This window comes from Camelus bactrianus, chromosome 6 (genome assembly GCF_048773025.1).
Source record: "Camelus bactrianus isolate YW-2024 breed Bactrian camel chromosome 6, ASM4877302v1, whole genome shotgun sequence".
In the NCBI taxonomy this organism is placed as follows: Eukaryota; Metazoa; Chordata; class Mammalia; order Artiodactyla; family Camelidae; genus Camelus; species Camelus bactrianus.
In genome coordinates this window covers 90522723-90543942 of record NC_133544.1, presented here as the reverse complement: position 1 = coordinate 90543942, position 21220 = coordinate 90522723, and the positions used below count along the sequence as shown (strand labels likewise).

The 21220-nt window shown below is 38.1% G+C and overlaps 1 protein-coding gene across 8 annotated transcripts in view; it reads left to right on the top strand.

The window, feature by feature from the left end:
• The window catches only part of MAP2K5 (mitogen-activated protein kinase kinase 5), a 235746-nt gene that overhangs the window by 111114 nt on the left and 103412 nt on the right, over positions 1-21220 (top strand). For all 8 annotated transcript variants that reach the window (XM_045517039.2, XM_045517034.2, XM_045517029.2 and 5 more), the window contains exons 14-15: positions 16675-16748; positions 17715-17765. In XM_045517039.2, coding sequence (XP_045372995.1) covers positions 16675-16748; positions 17715-17765 — 125 coding nt within the window. The remainder of the gene's footprint in view (positions 1-16674; positions 16749-17714; positions 17766-21220) is intronic.

The window sequence follows — 21220 nt, the reverse complement described above, 5'->3', positions numbered from 1 at the left end:
ATTCTCTTTCCCATGGGTGGTTACTAGGGATTTGTGGTAATGATTTTCAAAAGACAAGGAACCTCGTATAGCATTACTTAGAAGTGTTCTTTTAAATAATGTGTTTCTAGAGTGTATAAAGGACTCTTAAAACTCAACAGTCAAAGAAACCAAACAATCCCCCTCCCACCCCAAAATGAGCAAAAGACATGAAGAGACATTCCACTGAAGAAGATACACAAATGGAAAATAAGCATAGGAAAGGTTTTCAGTATCATTAGCCGTTAAGGAAATGCAAATTAAAACCACAATGAGATATTACTACATACCTACCAGAATTGTTAAAAGTAAAAAAAAGTAAAATAAAATAATGATAGCACCAAATGCTGGCAAGGATGCAGAGAAATTAGATCGGTAATACATTGCAGGTAGGAATGTCAAATGATACAGCCCCGCTGGAGAACAATATGGCATTTCTTAAAAATCTGAACTTGTAGCCACCATACAACCCAGCAGTTGCACTCCTGGGCATTTATCCCAGAGAAATGAAGACTTGTGTTCACATTAAAAAAAAAAAAACTACGTGTATATTTATAGTAGCTTTATTCATAATAGACCCAAACTGGAAACCGATGTCCCGATGTCCTTAAGTTGAGTGAATGGTTAAACAAACTGTGCTACATTATCCCGTATACTACTCACCAGTAAAAAGGAATGAATTACTGATACACATAACCTGAATAAATCTCCAGAGGATTATGCTAAGGGAAAAAAGCCAGTCACAAAAGGTTACATATTGTGTGGTTCCATTTTTATACCATCCTTGCAATGTCAAAATTATAGAAATGGCGAGCAGATTAGTGGTTTCCAGAGGCCAGTGAGAGGATGCCGAGGTAGGAAGGAAGTCGCATGGCTATGAAAGGGTATGGTGATGGACACATGCTCCGTCTTGACTGTGTGCACATCAATACCCTGTTGTGATACTGTACTGTAGTCTTTCAAGATGTGACTGTTGGGGGGAAATGGATAAAGAGGGTATACAGGATGTCTATTATTTTTATAACTGCGTGCGAGCCTGCAAGTATCTCAAAAAGCTTAATAATAACAACAACAACAATAATAATAATGATGAATATGCTCTTATTATAAGTATGTGTATTTGGGGTGGTCTACTTAATCAGAGAGGGTTGTCCTAGACTTAGCTTTTCTTTCACCCATGCGTCTGTGATAGGATTTACCACAGACGGAGTCACCCCTTTTAGGACATCTCTAAGAAGATGAGGCACCCCGGGCAGTTACCATGCAGGCCACCTTCCTCTTCCATTCTGCAAATGAGTATCAGTGGAAGCCTTAGAGGAGAGAAGAAGTCATGTGCTACACAGGGAGGGAGTACAAACAGGAGAGGCGTTTAGTCCCCTGTCTCCTCCCCTAAGATCCTTGTGCCTTACTGGGGATGGGATTCAAAGCAGGTTACATGATGTTTGTGTGTCTGACTCACAGTCCTTCACGGTACCCCGTCCAGTCACCCAGCATGACGTGCTCTGCCTGTGGTCTGATAAATGTTGGATTCATCAAGCCCTGGTCATAGCTTTGTCTCTTACCAAACTATGAAGTTCAGGAGCTCGTCAGAGGCAGCAGAACAGCTGTGTAATGAGTCATTTCTGCTGGTAGAGGTTGGAGACCGCAGTTAATTTGTGGCACTGATTGTGTGATGGTGCATTTTTATTAGAGGTATAAATTGAATCATAATTTTTTGGGAATAATGTTTTTCTCCTGGAATTTTTTTGTAATGTTGCTTAGTTGAAACTCACGCTTTGTTCCTCTTTTTAGTGTTAAATTAAGATACCCTCAGAACATTCTGCCAAGAATGTTTAGCAGTTAGAAGACCTCTGCATATCCCTCCCTTTCTCCAAAGGCATGGTTTAAGGTGATGAGCCCCATGGAAATCAAGGCCATTCTTTTGCTGTGGGGGATTAAGCTCCTTCTGGATTGGGTGCAATAGTAGTTACTATTGTTATTAATATTATCATTCGTTGAGTGCCTTCTGCATACTGCTGTGTTAGATCTTTTGTGTATATTATTTTGTTTAAGCTTCTTGATAACCTTTCAAGGAAGGCATCGCTGTCTCCCCATTTTCAGATGAGGAAACTAAGGCTTGAAAAGCCTTGTAACTTAGTCACTAGAAAAGTGATACGTGGTTGGTAGCCTAGTGGAACAGCTCTAGATTTAGGGTCAGACCCAGATTTAAGTTCAGCTTCTGCCTCTAAATTCAACTCAGCTGTATGGCCTTGGATCCATCCCTTAACCTCTTTGAGGCCATAGCACCGTGCCTGGCACATAATAATTATAGTTTGACCAACTGCTTCTCAAGACTAGCAGCAAGACGTTAAATGAGAGAATAGAACCATCCCCAAACTTCCCTCCTATATCTACTTTATGTGAGAAGTAGAAAAATCTAAAATGAAACATCCGAAGATCAACCCAGCTGTTCAGTGCCAAAGCTGAGATAATGTACCAGCTCGTAAGTTCAGATGAGATATATCTCATAAACATAATGCAGTTTGGTAAGGCTCAAGAGTTAGGGTTGGAGTCTCTAGTTGTGTGACCTTGAGCAAGTAATTTCATTAAATTGAGCCTCAGTTTTCTCATCTATAAAATGGGGTTAACAGTAGTAACTATCTCAAGGGTTATGATGAGAATTAAATGGGATATAATGCATATGATGATGATGCATTTAGCCCAGTGCTTGGCATGTAGCACGTGCCAGAGAAGTGTTATTTGCTCTAATTTTTGTTAATTTCTTTAGAACAATGTACCAGGGTTGGACTTCTGGACATACTGCTTGTAATCAAGTCTATAATCAAAATGTATCTTACAATTTATTTACGCATTCAATGTGGCATTTCATTGCTCTCTTTCCTTTTTCACTGAAAAGCTTTTGTAATCAGTAGGAGTCTTATAATGGGTGTTATCTTAGGCTTGTGGAAAGCAGATTGTTCAGAGATGGAGCAGAATATAGGTCCCTTCTAACTCCCAGGAACTTGTTCGTCCACACCTGGTGTTTCCCAGACATCAACCAGAGTATGTTGCCAAGCAGGAATCTAAGATCCACCATATTAGAAGGGTACCTCATTCACTTACTAAAACGAAGGCAGAATTGAGAAGCTCACGCCTTTTTTTCCCTGGTGTCAGCCTTGTAAAGGCTACACGTCGCCTGCCCTTATCGTACATTAAGAAGAAGAACCACATTTGTTGCTTCCATTCAGAGCTGAATCATGAGACTTTAGATGGTAACTGCCTCTAGGATAGCTAATGATGCTGCTTAATTTTATTTAAGGCTTTTGCAAGAATGTTTGGATGACTTACCCTTTCCCGTGCGATGGAATGATTAGAATAACTTCTGTGTTGCATTGTGGTTTTCTCTTAAGCGTGTTCCTGTTGTGCGCAGATGAATTTGTAATGCGGAATGTCAGCATAGCCTGTATTTAATTGTACCTGCTGTTCTCATTCATTAGAATGCAGTCCCCAAGAAATAACTAGATAGATATATTAGTTGCTGTCTTTTCATAAGACAGTTAAACATAATGAGACGTTTGCTGAAGCACCCTGGCATAGTGCTAGGAGAGGTTACTAGGAGTGAAGACCTGCCAATATGTCCTCTGGCTTCTCGTAAACTGAAAGTGGATTCCTGGCATTCAAGCAAAACAGTGTCATTGCTTTATAGAGGGAGAAAGTTGAAGAGAAGTTTATTTCTGCTTCCATTATCATCCTGCAGTAAAGCCACATACCGTATTTTAAAACTGAACTCATGTTTCCTTAAGGATTGTACTGTGCCTGTTTCTAAAAGCAGTCAGTGAGGCTTACACATGAAAGAACAGAGCAAATTAATTTCTTTAAGAAAGATAGATTTTTTTTGATTGAAGTATAGTCAGTCTACAATGTTGTGTTAATTTCTGGTGTACAGCATAGTGATTCAGTTATACATACACACATATATATATTTTCTTATTCATTATAGGCTATTACAAGGTATTGAATATAGTTCCCTGTACTATATAGTGGGACCTTGCTGTTTATCTATTTTATATATAGCAGTTAGTATCTGCAAATCCCAAACTCTCAGTTTATCCCTTCACCACCCGCTCTTCCCACTCTGGTAACCACAGGTTTGTTTTCTATGTCTGTGATTCTGTTTCTGTTTTGTAAATAAATTCATATGTCCCTTTTTTTTTTTTAAGATTCCACATACAAGTGATATCATTTGGTATTTTTGTTTCTCTTTCTGGCTTCACTTAGTATGACAATTTCTAAATACTTTAAATATAAAACAAAACGGAGACCAAAAGGGAGGAGAAGTGAGAGAGAATCACCAGCACCTGATACAAGCAGATCACAGCAAAAAGGCAGTCCTCAGTTTGCATGGATTTTCTTCTTCTGATGGGAAAGCAGAATCGCATGTACGAAGTCATGGTTGTCTCTGGGAGTAAACTTAAAGGAAATTGATGGGTAGGGCCCTGCTATGTAAAACATTGGCTAACTCCAACTGTAGTTCTGTGAAAGAGGTTTCATTTATCGGTTTTGAACGACCCCCTCGGTACCCAGCCACTTCCTGAGCGAGAGTCACCTCCCACACTGACCCCTGATTGTGTTGGGGGCGGGGGCTGGGCAGTGGGCGGGGGAGCCTTTGTGAAGAGCTGCCGAAAGCACATGCTCTTCTGGGCCTTTATTAGCGAGCTTCAGCTTGAGGCTGTTTATGTGGATCCTTTAATGGCTAATTGATGCAGCATGTGTAAAGATACAGTTTCCTGCATGAGGCGGTTATGGGTGGCAACATGGGTTTGTCTCAACATGATACCAATTTCCACAGTCAATTTGGTCAATTCAGTGGGAAAAAAAAAAGAAGTCCAGCCTGAAAATCAGCCAGAGCAGTGACTGGAGATTATTGAGGCAACTACGATTGGTTGATAAAATTTACGTGTTTGAACCAATTGTTTTCACATTTTGTGTACATAGCCTTAGTCATTTGGGAGAATAATCTTAAATACACAGAAGTAACCCTTAAAAAATATTTATAATCACAGTTAGGCCTTCCAGAGCATGTCGGTTTTGAGAGGGAATACCATTTTACAATTAATACGTGGTATATGATCAGTGTAATTAACTGATGTCTGGTATTTTGTTATAAATAGAGTAGGAAAGTAACCACAGGGCTCACTGAACACCTGAAAAACTGTGGAGAAACCAGTAAGAAGTTAAATGGCTGTGTTTTGAGGCTGATTTTCTCAAACAGCTTTATTATGAAATTTGCGTATCACAAAGTTTTTGTGTACATTTTAAGTGTGTGATTCAGGCATTGTTAATAAGTTGCAGAATTGTGTAACTGTCAGCATAATCCACTTGAGAACGTTTTCCATCACCCCAGAAGAGAATCCGAATGTCAATTTGCAGTCACCTCCTGCTCCCAGCCCCAGCCTCTGAGAACCACTAATCTGTTTCCTGAATTTATAGATTTGCCTCTTCTAGACATTTTACGTAAACAGATTAATACATTAGAAAGTCTTTTCTGTTTCACTTCTTTCATTTAGCATAATCTTTTTGAGTTTTCTTCATTTAGTAGCATGGGTATGTGAGCAGTCCATTCCTTTTTTTAAGTATCTTTTTAAATTGATAATTGACATACAACATTATGTTAGTTTCAGGTGTATGACATAACGATTCAATATTTGAATGTTATGAAATGATTGCTACAATGAGTCTAGTTAACATCTTATCACCATACATTGTTACAAATTTTTTTTCCTGTGATAACTTTTATAATTTATTCTCTTCGCAACTTTAAAATATGCAGTACAGGATTATTAAATGTAGTTGCCATGCTGTACATTACATCCCTGAGACATACTTACTTTAAAAACAGAAGTCTGTACGTTAGACTCTTTGAGCCATTTTACCCCCGTCCCCCTCCTCTGGCAAACACCAATGTGTTCTTTGTACCTGTGGGCTTGTTTTTATTGTTGTTATTGTTGCGTTTAGATTCCACTTATAAGGGCAATCATGTGGTATTTATGTTTCTCTATCTGATTAGCGCAGTGCCCTCAGGGTCCATCTATGTTGTCTCAAATGACAAGATCTTACTGTATTTTATGGCCGAATAATACTTCACTGTAAATTTATGCCATATTTTCTTTATTTGTCAATGGACATTTATTTCCGTATTTGGCTATTATAAATCATGCTGCAATGAACATGTGTATATATCTTTTGGAGTTCATAATTTTTTGTTTTTGTTTTTTTTTTTTTTTGTTTTTGCATAAATGCCCAGAAGTGGACTTGCTGGATCTCATGGTAGTTCTATTTTTAATATTTTGAGGAATCTCCATACTGTTTTCCATAGTGGGTGTACCAATTTTCATTTCCATCAACTGTGCACAAGTGTTCCCTTTTCTCCACATCCTTACCAGCACTTGTTATTTCTTATCTTTTTGATAATAGCTGTTTGATCAGGTGTGAAGTGATATATCACTGTGGTTTTAATTTGCATTTCCCTGATGATGAGTGATATGGAGCACCTTTTCATGTCCCTGTTGGCCATCTATATGTCTTATTGAGAAAAATGTCTCTTCAGTTCCTCTGCTCATTTTTAATCAGATTTTTTTAAACTGTTAAGTTGTTTGAGTTCTTTTTATATTTTAGGTACTAACCCTTTATCAGATGTTTGATTTGCAAATATTTTCTCTCATTCAGTTGCCTTTTCATTTTGTTGATGGCTTCCTCTGCTGTGCAAAGCTTTTTAGTTTGATGTAGTCCCACTTGTTTATGTTTGCTTTTGTTGCTTTTGCTTTTGAAGTCAAATCCAAAAAATTACTGCCAAGACTGATGTCAAGGAGCTTACCTCCTGTGTTTTCTTCTAGGGGTTTCATGGTTTCAGGTCTTATATGCAAATCTCTCATCCACTTTGAATGAATTTTTGTGTGTGGTGTAAGATAATGGTCCAGTTTCATTTTTTTAAAATGTGGCTGTCCAATTTTCCCAACACCATTTATTTAAGAGACTGTCCTTTTTCCATTTTGTATTCTTGGCTTTTTTCTCATCAATTGATTGTGTGAATGTGGGTTTATCTCTGGGCTCTATATTCTGTTCATTCATTTATGTGTCTGTTTTTATGTCCATATCATACCATTTTGATTACTATAGCTTTGTAATATAGTTTGAAATCAGGGAGTGTGAAGCCTCCAGCTTCATTCTTCTTTCTCAAGATTGCTTTGGCTATTCAGGGATCTTTTGTGGTTCCATACAAATTTTAGAATTGTTCTGTTTCTGTGAAAAGTGCCATTAGATTTTTGATAGGGATTGGATCGAATCTGTAATTTGCTTTGAGTAAGGTGGACATTTGAATAATGTTAATTCTTCCAATCCATGAGTACAGAATATCTTTAGTTTATTTGTATCTTCTTCGGTTTCTTTCATCATTGTCTTACATTGTTCAGTGTATAGGTCTTTTACCTCCTTAAATTTATTCCCTACATATTTTGTTCTTTTTGACACAATTGTAAATGGGATGGTTTTCCTTATTTCTCTCTCTGATAATTCATTATTAGTATATGGAAACACAACAAATTTCTGTATACTGATTTTGTATCCTGCAACTTTACTAGATTCATTTATTTGTTCTAACAGTTTTTTGGTGAAGTGTGTAGGAATATATGTATATTGATGACATCTGTGAATATGACATCTGCCTTTCCAATTTGGATGCCTTTTATTTCTTTTTCTTGCTTAATTGTTCTGGCTGGGACTGCCAATACTGTGTTGAATGAAAGTGACAAAACTGGTCATCCTTGTCTTGTTCCTTACTTTAGAAGAAAAGTGTTAGCTTTTCACCATTGAGTATGATGTTGGCTATGGGCTTATCATATATGGCCTTTATTATGTTGAGGTATGTGAGGTATGTTCCCTCTGTACCCACTTAGTTGAGAGTTTTTAATCAAAAAAGGATGTTGAATTTTGTCATGTTTTCGTCTGCTTCTATTAAGATGATTGTGTGATATTTATCCTTTATTTTGTTGATGTATGTATCATGTTGATTGATTTGCAGATATTGAACCATCCTTGCATCCCTGAAATAAATCCCACTTGATTATGGTGTATGATCCTTTTAATGTGCTGTTGAGTTCAGTGTGCTAATATTTTATTAAGAATTTTTGCATTTGTGTTCATCAGGGATATAGGCCTGTAATTTTCTTTTCCTGTGGTATTTTTGTCTGGTTTTGGTATCAGGGTAAGGCTGCCCTTGTAAAATGAGTTTGAAACTGTTCCCTTTTCTTCTGTCTTTTGGAAGAGTTTAAGAAGGATTGGTATTAATTTTTCTTTGCGTATTTGGTAGAATTCACTAGTGAAGCCATCTGGTCCTGGTCTTCTGTTTTTAGGAAGTTTTTAAATTATTGATTTAATCTCCTTACTAGTAATTGGTCTCTTTAGAGTCTCCATATCTTCATGATTCAGCTTTGGAAGTTTGTGTGGTTATAGGAGTTTATCCATTTCTTCTATGTTGTCCAATTTGTTGGCATACAATTATTCATAGTGGTCTCTTACGATACTTTGTATTTCTGTGGTGTCAGCTGTAACACCTCCTCTTTCTTTTCTGATTTTATTTATGAGCCCTCTCTCTTTTTTTCTTAATTTAAAGAAAACCTCAAATTAGGGAACATTAAAATATGTTATTTTATATGTAATGCAATGGATTAGAGTTAATTTTGTTTTTTTTATTAAAGGCTTATAGTTTATATTAGATGAAGCTTATTTCTTTTTAGTGGTATGAAAAGGACCTGTATGTAATTTCAAATTCTAAACACCTCATTTGTATTTTCTTTTAGAAAATGTCTCAGTTAAAAATCAATGCCCTACTATTCATTTAAGCTCCCTTGCCTTCAATAAAACTAATTGATAAACCCTAATAATTAATGGCCTGATTAAACCAAAATGACTTACATCTGCCCTGATGATTGCCACCTCTAATCAGTCACTTTAATGACTCATCTTTTCTGCACTTTGCTTACAGAAGAAAGACTGTGATGTTTTTAAGTGAGCTAAATGAAAAGCTGTGTGCTCTCAGTTGCTGTTTGCCATGACTTGAGAGTGTATTAAAATAAACATAGATATAACTATCTCCTTAAAAGGAATCGTTCTTGCCTAATCTGTTGTGCTGTTGTTTATCGTTTGGAATGAAGCTGAAGAAAAGCGAGAAAAAGAAAAACCCCCAAAAATCTTTTTAGTATTCCTGGAGCTATTCTTGAGAATTATAGAATTTGCATGTTTTAAATGAAAACATGGAAGCGCTAAGTTCTGTGGCTATGTACTAGCAATATTGATACTTCCTATATAAGGTGGACTATTTTATTCAGATAAAGTGAAACAAATCAGAGAGCTATCCTCATTCCAACATTTTAAAAGACTCCATTTGCTTCAAATCCTGTCACATGAATTCAGATTTAGCCTAACTAAATAAAGTCTTAATATTATCTATATCCTATTTATTTCAAAAAAGGATTTGAGGCAGCTTACAATGGGAGGTCAAAACAATGAACAAAAGACGAAAAACAAGTATTTTAAAATAAAGGTATTTCCACGTCTGCCTAGGAAGGCATCAGTGCTAATGGCACTTGGGCTTCGCTGAAAACAATGAGGAAGCTAGACATAATTTATGAAACATCTGTTTTCAGATATTAGATAACAAGCAGTGCAGGACTGTGATCCTGGAGAGAAGGGAAACAGATGAGATGAGGCCTGTGATCACCCATGCTTTCTGCCTGGAGACAATTTCCGGTCTGCAGCACAGGGAAGGGGAACCCAAACAGAGCTCAGATATCTTACTGAGCTGAAGAGACAGAGTTTGGATATCAAGAAGGCCAGAATGGCTGGGTTTTACAGGGCAGACTCCTAGAGAGGCAGGAACTGTGCAGAGAAAGAGCTCAAGAGCTTTTGTGGGAGTCTCCTTGAGGTTTTTTGACTGAGTGTCAACCTCTGCTCTTGTAGGGTGGAATCTTGCAAAGCTAGTCCGGGAATGAAAATTTGTGGGGATCTGTAAGCTAAACAATTCCTAAAGCTTACACAAAGTTGGGAATTTTTAAAATTCTAAACAGCCAGAGTAAAGAGACCGTTTTGAATACATTGGAGCATCCAGGAGAGACTTTAAAGGGGTCATGCTTCAATAGTGGGGCTAACCTAGCCCTAAAGGAGGGTTGCTCTGGGATTTCCTTAGAAACTCCAAAGTAATCCTCAGTATGATCTGGCTATCTGCAAGTAAGCTAACTACCTTCTAGTATCAAGTTTAACACTGTTTAAAGAATTACAACAAATTTGCTCAACAATGTAAGTTCAGAATATCTGGCATCTAAATAAAAATCAGTAAGTTGAAAATTTTTTTTTTATGATAATGGATGGAAGACCATAACGAGGAGAACAGTCAGTCAATAGAAATGGGACTCTCCTTACTCCCACTTAGCAAACAAGCACTTTAGAACAGTTATGGTAAATATACTCAAAGATTTTAAAGAAAACATGAGCATTATGAGGAAAGAGATGGAAGACATAAAAAAAGAACCACGTGGAACTCCCAGATATGAAAAATAAAATATCTGAAGTAAAAATTTCACTTGATGGAATTAGCAGTAGATTGGACACTGTGGAAGAAGCAATTTGTGATCTTGATATTAGAGATATAGAAATTATCTAAAATTACTGCAAAGAAAAAAGAAACTTGAAAAATGAGCACAGTCTCAGAGGTCTTTGAAACATCATCAAGAAGTCTAGGATGTGTGTATAAGTGGAGTCTCAGAAGGAAAGAAGAAAGAAAAGGGAACAGGAAATAATTTGAAGGAATAATGCTGCCCCAAATTTCCAAGTTTGATGAAACCTGTAAACCCAGAGATCTAAGAAGCCTAACAAACTAACCAGGTTAAACACAAACCATACCGAAGTATGTCAACATAAAAAATGTGAAAGCCAGTGATACTTTAAAATCTTTAAAATATTCAGAGTAAACATAATACACTAAATAGAGGGGAACAAAGATAATAATGGCAAAAATAATAATGGAAACTATGCAAGCCAGAAGATAGTGGGAAGGCATCATTAAAGTGTTGGAAAAAAAGAAAACCTACTGAATCCAGAATTCCATGCCAGTAAATTTATTTTTCCAAAATAACGGTTAAATGGAGACTTTTTAAGGCAAAGAAAGCACTTTTTTCTTTAAATTTTTGAAAAGATTATTATTTAAAGCAAAAATAAGGACATTATATTGTGGGGTTTATGACATATATAGAGGAAAGATGTATAACAGTAGCACAAAGGATGAGAGGAAGAAAATGAAAACATACTGTTCTAAGGTTCTTACATTATAAATTAAATATCCTAATATTTGAAAGTAGAATATTGGAGGGGGAGGGTATAGCTCAGTGGTAGAGTGCAGGCTTAGCATGCATGAGGTCCTGGGTTCAATCCTCAGTACATCTGTTAAAAATAAATAAATGAATAAATAAACCAAATTACCTCCCCCCTCCCCACCAAGAAAAAAAAAGAGAAAGTGGAAAGAAAATAAAGAAATCGTTAAAAAAAAAAGAAAGAAAGTAGACGATGAGAAGTTAAACATATTGTAAACCCTAGAACAGCCATTAAAAAAAGAAAGAAAGAAACTTCAAATGGGCGGGCAAACTTTAGCCCGCGGGCCTAATTTGGCTCACAACTTCTTTTTGTAAACAAATACTGTTGGAACACAGCCATGCCAGTTCATTTACATATCACCTAAGATTGCTTCTGCACTACGATGGCAAAGCTCAGTAGTTACAGGAAGACCATGTGGCCCTCCACCTGAAATATGGCCCTTTACAGAAAAAGTTTGCCAGCTTCGAATTTAGAAGCCGGTAGTAGAGATCAGTGGAATACTAAAAAGAGCACAGCTAATCTAAAAGAAGGCAATAAAAGAAGAAAAAAGGAGCAAACGTGGGACAAATCGTAAGATGGTAGAGTTGAACTCAGCTATATCAATAATTACATTAAATGTGAATGGTATAAATACTGAGATGAAAAGCACAAATTGTCAGACTGGTTTAAAAACTAAGACCCAGCTGTGTACCATCTGCAGGATATCCACTTTAAATGTTAATGACAGGGAAATACCAACCAAACACTAATCACCAGACAGTTTAAAGCAAAAATTATAGCACCATATTATGGGGTTTATAATCTATGTAGAAAAGGTAAAAGTCATCTCACATAACAGAAACCAGTCAGTGATTGCCAGAGATCAGTCAGGGTGGAGTTGACCTTAGAGGGGCCCAGGGAACTTTTGGGGGTGATATAAATGTTTCATATCTTGATTATGATATGGTTACATGAGTGTATACAGTTGTCGCACTTGTTAAACTGTATATTCAGAATGACTGCAATAAAATTGGTTTTTTAATGAATAAAATTGATTTTAAAAAGTTAAGCAATAGATGAACTTTGTCTTCAGATATCCTGAACTTGCCAGCAGTTAAATTAGAGGGAAATACAGCAGGTTTTGTTGGTCTTTTCTAAGTGCTGAAGACTAGGCTGTATTAGATTGGTTTCTGATTCAGTAGATCTGAGTTTAAACTCAAAAAGGTTTTGTTTTGTTTTGTTTTGTTTTAATGCACAGCCAGGCTTGGGAGCTATTTAGTTACATAACTTACTGTTCTTGTTATAGGAAGCTTGCCAATTTTTCAGGAAGAAAATCTCATTTAGAGGATACATAGCAGCTTTATTGTCCTGAATTCTCATTTGCACTGTTTTTGGTCAAAACATACACCAGCAGTTCCTCGGGCTGCACTCTCCTGGGGGGCCGAGATAGGTCTCACTCACACTTCTCCCCGCAGCATCTCTTGTCATATCTGGCCCACGGTAAGGTGTCAGTAAATACTTGTTGAACGAGTATTTCTGAACGCCAGATTCTTCTCAGAATGAAAAATGTCATCTACAAATAGATTTATTAATAGTGAAATATATTTATTCCATGCCATTAAGTGGGAAAAGTTGCAGCTCCTTCTCAGCCCGGATTCACGCTTCCCCAGGTGAGCGTGTTTGCCCGTCTGTTCAGTGGGAATAGTCATTCACCGTTCTGTTCAACACGTACTGTTTCTTGTCCATACCGGGCACCATTCTAGACACAGGAGTGAACAAAACAGATCAAATCTCTGCCTTTATGGAGCTTTCCTTCAAGAGAGGAGGACTGAGAGGGAGCAGATTTGCACGTACAAATGGAGTGTGTCAGTGCTGCCAAGAACAGGGGAGAGAGAACAGGGGGCGTCTGGAGTGGGAAGATACTGTTGTTCGTGGTGGGTGGTTGAGGAAGGAAGGCTTCTCTTTGAAGAGAAACATTTGAGCAGAAACCCAAAAAGAAGTTAAGGAGCAGGCCATGCTTGTATGTGGGAGCAGGGTTTTCCAGGGATATGGAATCACAGAGCAGGAGCCTGGCAGGGAGACCAGCGAGATGAAGCGGAGTGGGCAGGGAGGGGATTCGGAAGGCTGAGCGCAGAGGTAGCAGGGGACGGGCTCCAAGACGGCCTCAGCAACCTGGCAGAAGCGCTTCCTCATAAACATTGAATTGGTTTTATCATTCTACTTACTGGGCTTTGGAAATTCTTTTCTTTCAACAAGTCTTTTACCCAAACACAGCCTGGATTTACTGCAGTAGCTGCAGAAATCATTTCCTGAACATAATGAAATATAACACTTCTTGTAGCTTGGTTTATTGCCAGTGGATAATGATCATACCTTATATTTATAGAGTGTTTGACAGTTTACAAGCTATTTTACATCAATTATCTCATTTAATCCCCACAGTTCTTTAAGATTGATACAGTGACTTTTATTATCTCCCGAATAATCTTTTCACAGAGTTGAAAGCTAAAATGTCCCATGCCTACTCCAGAGTCACACGCCAAACTTGTGGCAGGGCCCAAAAGACTAAAATCCAAGTCTCTGTCTCCTAGCCTGAATCCGCTGGTTTTGTTTAAAAGGATCTGTTATGTTCAAATGATGTTGCTGGTGGGGAGAACACTTACACTAGCAAATTAAGTGTATTACTGAGAAAGCCATCAACCGGTAGCAAGACACTGCGCTCAAATAGGATACAGACAAAAATGTGTAAAGTGTATTCCTGTGCTGTGAACTTAGGACTTGGTGGTACCTGTAACAGTAAATATGGTGAGTAATTACTAGTAAAAAATAAAAGTGCCACATGCTCAGCTCCACATGGTACAGACAGTAAATGCTTTAGCAGTTCAAAGAAAGCAGAGACTTTGATGACTTGAGTAGTTAGGATAACTGGGAAGTGGGGTACTTGAGTTTGAAAGATGGGCAGAGTTCAGTCAAAAAATAATCGAAGAAGGGTTTCTAAACCCGGGGGTTCGGTGGCGGGGACAGACAGTGTAAACAAAGGAAGGCTTAGTAATGGGGGGTTCTTTGGAGACAGTGACTGAAGCAGTCTAGTTGGAGTACAAAGATTGTTTTGAGGATGGCTGTGTGTCTGCTACTTTCACACGTAAAGTATTCCTGAAAACTAGACTAAAAGGTGAATGTGCAAAAGTCACACAGTAGTAAAAGTACTTATATGTAAGTAAAAGTAGATATTGTTGGAGCACTGAAAATGCCATAAAGTTCTTATTTACATCTTGCCTCTTAGAACATAATATAGAAATTTTGTTTTATTTCTCTGTTGATCCATTTAAGTCAAATATGTATGTGATTAAAGCTAAAGATGTGTTAATTTTCTTATACCTTGTAATTTCCAGGCAGCTCCATCTCCCAGGAGCTCAGAATATTTGTTCATTAACTGTCTCCATCTGATGTGGTGGATTCAGAGTGGTTTAAGGGTGTCAATGTATAAAAGAGCAGATTGTCCAAAAGGAAAATATTCCAAGTTGAGAGCCTGTAATGAGAATTCGATTTGGAAAATAAGACCAGAGTTTGTAGAGTCTAACAGTTCTTTCAACTTGGCACACATTTGTGGCTGGCTGTGGCTGTCTGTGGTGTGAATTTTTGTGCGGACTGCTGGAGCACATTCGAATGCACAGCCCTGTTCTTAAGGAGCTCCCATTTGGGTTGGCCGGGGAGGTCAGGGAATGTTTTACTTCCTCCTCAAGGAATGATATAGTGAGAGTGGTATATTTAATATGATGGTGATATAAGAGTTGTATTAAAATTGGGGAAAACCAGAGGCAGAGAGACCATTTGGTAAAAGCCCTTACACCTGCAAACACATACTGACTTGTATACAAAGAGAAAGCCCCCCCTAACAGAAGTACATACTGGGTCTTACCTGACAGGGTGTGCTGCTAACCCCATCACGGAAGCAGAGCCGTTAACGAAATAATGCATGTTCGTGGTTTCCACTCATTCATTCTCATCCATTCAGCAAATACTTATTAAGCACTTAACTGTATGCCTGGCACTCTTCGAGGTCTGGGATGTTAGTAGTCAATAGAAAAGACAAAGCCCCTACTTTTGTGAAGTTTACATTCTAATGTCAGTCAGGCAGCACCAAATGAGCATGCATATGAGAATGTACCTGGCCTGTTGCCTGTCATATGGTAGGTAGGTTCGGTAATCGTTGGTTACCGAGTTTGAGCTTAAGTACCTACTCTTGGCAAGATGCTTTCGGGGGTACCCTTTTGCAGGGTGGAGGGTTGGAGTGAAATTAACTCAGATTTTTTTGAGATGTTACATAAAAAATTATGAGTCTCTTTTTCAGTTTTGGGGTAATTAAGGTTATATGCCTTACTAAATATAGGACGTTGTCTTTTCCAGACCACTTTTGCCCTTGAAGGTGAAAGGTTGAAGCAGGAACTGTTCTGTACCATTAAAAGTGCTGTGCTCTTATCCTGCTGGACAGTTTTTGTAGGCTCCTTGAATTCCTGAAAAGGCCCATTGTTTTCACTGACGATGCTGCACAGAAACCCTTTGTGTCATTATTTAGCAACTGACGCCTTGGCAAACGCTATGTCAGTTCTTTTGTTAACTCTAGCAACAGTCAAAAATGATGTAAGGGAAGAGAAGGGTAAACAAAACAAAGATTTATAAGTACACGCATGCACACACACAAGCACACACACCTCTTTTAGGTCAATTTCTGAGGATTATCTGAAGCAGCATTTACACATAAAACCAGGAAATCGCAGTACTGCACTCGTGTTCTCATTGTTTCTGTCATATATAACCTTTTACCAGCAAACATTTGAATGGTTTTTTTCCTCGCTGGCTTCCCTTTGGCCTTACTGCTTCTTAGGTGGGAGGAGCCGTTTCACACTGAGGGCAGAGCTAAGCCTTTCTGTACAGAATCTTTGCAAGAAGATTACATTTTCTTATCTCCTTTTCCTGAAAGCTGGAGTAGGATGATGGTTTTGTTTACTCTTGTTGGAAGCCAAGATTTTATTTGACTTTCATGTGAAATAAATAAACCCTTGCTTCTACAGAAACCAGAAATGGGTGGAAGTGAGGGAGTTAGGTCCTTACATTTTGCCTCCAGATAAAATGCTTTGCATTAAATTTGTGATTAGAATTCGGGCTGAACAGATGATGTCACTTCTGCAATATGGTATGATGAGCGTGTGTGCTTTTTCTAGGACAAGCACTGTAGATACGGAATTAGTTGCGTGAACTTTTCTGGTCCTTTTGTAGATGTGAAGCCCTCCAATATGCTAGTAAACACCAGAGGACAAGTCAAGCTGTGTGATTTTGGAGTTAGCACTCAGGTAGGTCTCTTTTTCCTTCTGATTTTCTCTCTTCCCTGTAACATCCACTTTCTATCTTCAGTCTACTCTCTGGATTGAAAAAGCACCTAGCTGCCAGACAAACAGAACCCTGCATCTTCTCCTCGGCTGGGATTGTGTTATTCATTTTTAATCTCCGAGCGCGTTTCCTTCATCAAAATATGATTGTTCATTGTTTAATGACAGTAAAAACTGCTGATATTGTAATTACTACTTACGAATAGCAAACTTCATTGATATGCAGCTTTGATATGAAAGCGTTTTGGCCAGACAAAAGGGAGGGCAGAGTGGGAGCTGTGCCTGGGGAGCCCAACTGGCCCACAATAAGAATTAATATTGGGAGCAACAATGGTGGAGGGCCATTACAATGTGCAGCACAAATTTTAATTAATTTCCATTTTGGGCCTCCCCTGAGATCCCCAGTGATAGTGACCCATGAGCGTGCTGTGATGTTGATTTGAATTGCAGCCACCTTTACTCCCAGCCAAACACGAAGACCAAAGCGAAGGTCATCGTTGTATTATGAGTTGTCAAAGTCTGTTATCCCTCCAGCGTATTTAGTGTTTGTTTCATTCTGGTAATGCACGGGGTTTCATTCACATCCTGAACCATCTGACTCAAAAATGAGTGTGCTCAAATTCTACTTCAAATTGACTTTTTATATCAGGCGGGTTTGGGGTACTAAAGCGATAAGCATCCTGCGTAAGTGAATTGTTTAAGGTTATCTGCTATAAACTGTAATGCTGTGCTGGTTTAAATCGGAAATCACATTCAAAAGAAAAGAGAGATTTAATCATTTTTAAATGCCTTTGTAGATGAATTTGTTCCCTTTTACATAATTTTTAGTTGATTTATAGAAATGATGATTGTAGGTTAAATGAGGAATAATTGCCCATTTTATTTCCACATTATCTTTATATTGTTCTAACAGACTGTTTTGTCTCATAGCTGGTGAATTCTATAGCCAAGACGTATGTCGGAACAAATGCTTATATGGCGGTAAGTAAACTTATGCAAAAACAACATTTAAAGCCAACGTCTTTATCTTTATGTACTTGGTAATGTATAATTCTTGAATTAATTCCACACTTTTAGCCTAACAGATCGTAAATTGCAGAGTCAACCCAGTCACGAGCCGATTGTTAAACCCTCCTAAAGGACGGTAGAGTCTATACAGGAGCTGCCAACTTTTCTGACTTCATTGACTTAACCGGTTTGTTCAAGTATGAAATCACCAATTTCTGAAGTTTAATCTTAACAGAAAAATTGCATCTTACAACATACTTTGCCACATCGCTTATTTAATTAACCCTAAAGTATACTAAAATGTCAGTCAGTAAGATCAGCAGTGTTTTCCAGGAATATAAACATGCTTTGGCACCAGATCAAAATTAAATCATTAATTGAAAGTTAAATGATTACTTATGGATCTCTGAGTGTAAGGGTTTAACAGACAGTTCTCTCTTGAACTTGTGTATCTGTATTCTGTTTCCTTGTTGAGTTCATGCCTATTGTAAGATAATTTAATTAGTCCCTCTGAAATAAGCTTACCAGTATACAAATAGAAGCATAGAACTGTTTCGATGACTAATGTGGACTTAGCTTTGACTTTTTTCTTTTTCCTACCTTTTAAGTAAGGGAAGTTATTTGTGTCCATAAAATTGCTTTTATTTACTCGTTTCCACAATCACTTCAAGAGTGGGGGGTTGCAGGAGGCAAGCAGGAAACTTACCTAGTATCATTCTGGGGGCAAAGTTTTGTTTTAACATCTTAAGTTTAGATCTTTTGATGAGGGCTCTAAATGTATTCAGGTAGTCCATTTCACGTCCAGTAGTCCTTATACGGAGTTAAATGAAGTGTGGCTGGAACCCGGGGTCTTATTCTCAGAACAGTACCAAGCATTTTTTTAATTGAGATACCAGCATGGTTAATTTTTGCCTTGCATTGTTTTTAAAGAAAATTCATTCTTTCTCATTTTTCTAGGTAATGTGAAAAAATTAACCTCTGACGTCATCATATCTATTTTTTATAAAACATAATCACCCTCTTGGCTCTACCAGGTTAGCTGGATCTGTGAGCCACCTTTATAATTTAAAAAACCTTGCCAAATGCCATGATTTCAGTCTTTGAAAAAAATATGGAATGCTTTGATTTAAAACAAACAAAAAAAATCAATGAAACTTCTCCACTCCCCGTCATGTTCTTAATGGCTTCAAATTGCTCTAATAATTAAATTGCATTATGTTTGAATGTACAAATTTAGATTACAGTTGTCTTTCCCAGGTGTACATTGAAGAAATTACTTCCCCGCACTTTTTGTTTATGGATGAATGTGACGCATCCATCTCTTAATTGAAAAATATGAGGATTAAAATTTGGAAACGTTAGCTCAGAGAGGCGAAGCTAAAATTGCTTTGCTTCTTGGGTGAGTGAATTCTAGTCATCAACTTTATCGTTCAAGCTGTAAAAAGCATAAGATACCTAGGAAGCAAAGAGTGTGGAAGCCTGAGAGTAAGCCTTGCTCAATTCAGCAGGTTCCCACCAGCCACGTACTTGCCTAATATGTGTGAGATCAGAGGCTGGAGTGAGGGTCCTGCTGTTCTGCTACAGGTCCTAACCCCTGCCTGAGGTGTCGTGATACTGTGTTATAGTACTGCCACTGGGGGAACTGGGGGAAGGGTGCACAAAACCTCCCTGTGTATGTGTTTTTCAGCTGCTTGTTTGTTAATAACTATTTCAAAGTAAAAAATAAAATTTTAGAAAAAGGAAGTGTTACCGGCACGTGACCACGCCCACTTGTTTATGTGTTGTCTGTGGCTGCTCCAGCACGCCGGTGGCACCTTGGAGTAGTTGTGACAATTGCAGCAGAGACCATATGACCCACAAAGTGAAAAATGTTTACTGTCTGGCCCATTACAGGAAAAGTTTGCCAACCTCTGATCTCTGCCAGTGAAAGCTGGTTTTTGAAACTGGGTGCCTTCAGTTAATCAGCCCGCACTTGCTGAGCGCCTTCCATGCAGTTAGCCAGGCACGCTGTGAGACGTGGGCGAAATAGGAAACATGGCGTTATCTGTAGCCACGTCGTATGTGACGTAATAAAGACTGAAGTTGTACCAAGCGTATCTTTAGAGAATAAGGAGGCATTTAATGTACAAATTTGATGCTTCATGCAGCATGTGAAAAGGGCACTTATGAAAAAGAGCGATCTGGTGGGAAGGTGAGCAAAGACTCAGAAATAGAGCGTGATGTGACATGGGTGGGGGCAGGGAGGTGTCGGGTAGAGGACAAATAACAGATTGTGGGGATATACAATTAGAGATCATGTGATGTCTTACCCTCATTTTACATCCATTCCTCTCACATTTATATTCATACCTGTTTCTGTGCAGTGATAATAGCAATGATAATAATAGCCAACACTTAAGGAGAACCAGGTGCCAGTCACTCTTTTCAACCTTTACTCTTTGTATTAACTCTTTAAACCCTCACAGCAACCCTATGAGGTAGGTGATATTATTGTCCTTTTACAGATGAAGAAACGGAGGGATAGAGAAGTTTAGTGACTTACCCAAGTTCATACAGCTAATAAGTGGCTGAGTCAGGAGTCAAACTGGAGTCACCAGCCTCCAGAGACTAAACTCTTAACTGCTGTGCCTCTCACACTATCCCGATTATTTATGTGTCTCTGCAAATCTAGATGAGGATTTTCACAGGGGCAGGGTTTATTCCGCTCATTGTCTATATCCAGCGCCTCACACAGCACTAAATGAATGACTCAGTTCCTGAAAGCTGCATTCCAAAAATGACAGGTTTACCAGTTATAAGTGGAACATTTAACTTTTTGTATTGTCTTACTTGCATGATAAAGTATAGAAGACACCAAGATGACTCAAATATAGTCAGCTGCCCTACATATGTGAACAGTCTCGCTTTATTCTCCTATGATCTGAAGTGTAAGGGACAAGAAAATGGTAATTGGGAAAAAAATAGGGAAACTTGTGTAAGATTGTAAGTCATTAAAACAAACAAACAAAAACAGTGCTGACTTATGGGCTTATTGGTGCTTGTAGGAGACTTGGAAAGTCATCTGGTCCAACCTCCTCATTGACCAGTGAGGATACTCAGACCCGGAAAATGAAGTGGCGTGTTCAAGGACACATCCCATTTTAGGGGTAGATAATTAGGATTAACAGACATTTTAATCCAAAGCTGGAAACATTTTCAACTGTATTTTAAGAGGATTTCATCCAGAAGGATTACAGAAGGGGTCCAGAAGGCTTTGTGGGCATATGTTAAACCATTTCTGAGAAACTCTAATCACTGAACTTTTACTCTGTTTTAAAGATAGAAGTCCCTGGAACTTTAACCTACTCTTCAGTTATTGTGGTTTATTATCATTTTTTAATAATCAAACATAAAATTTGACATTATTGTTATGAATGCCTGAAATTTTG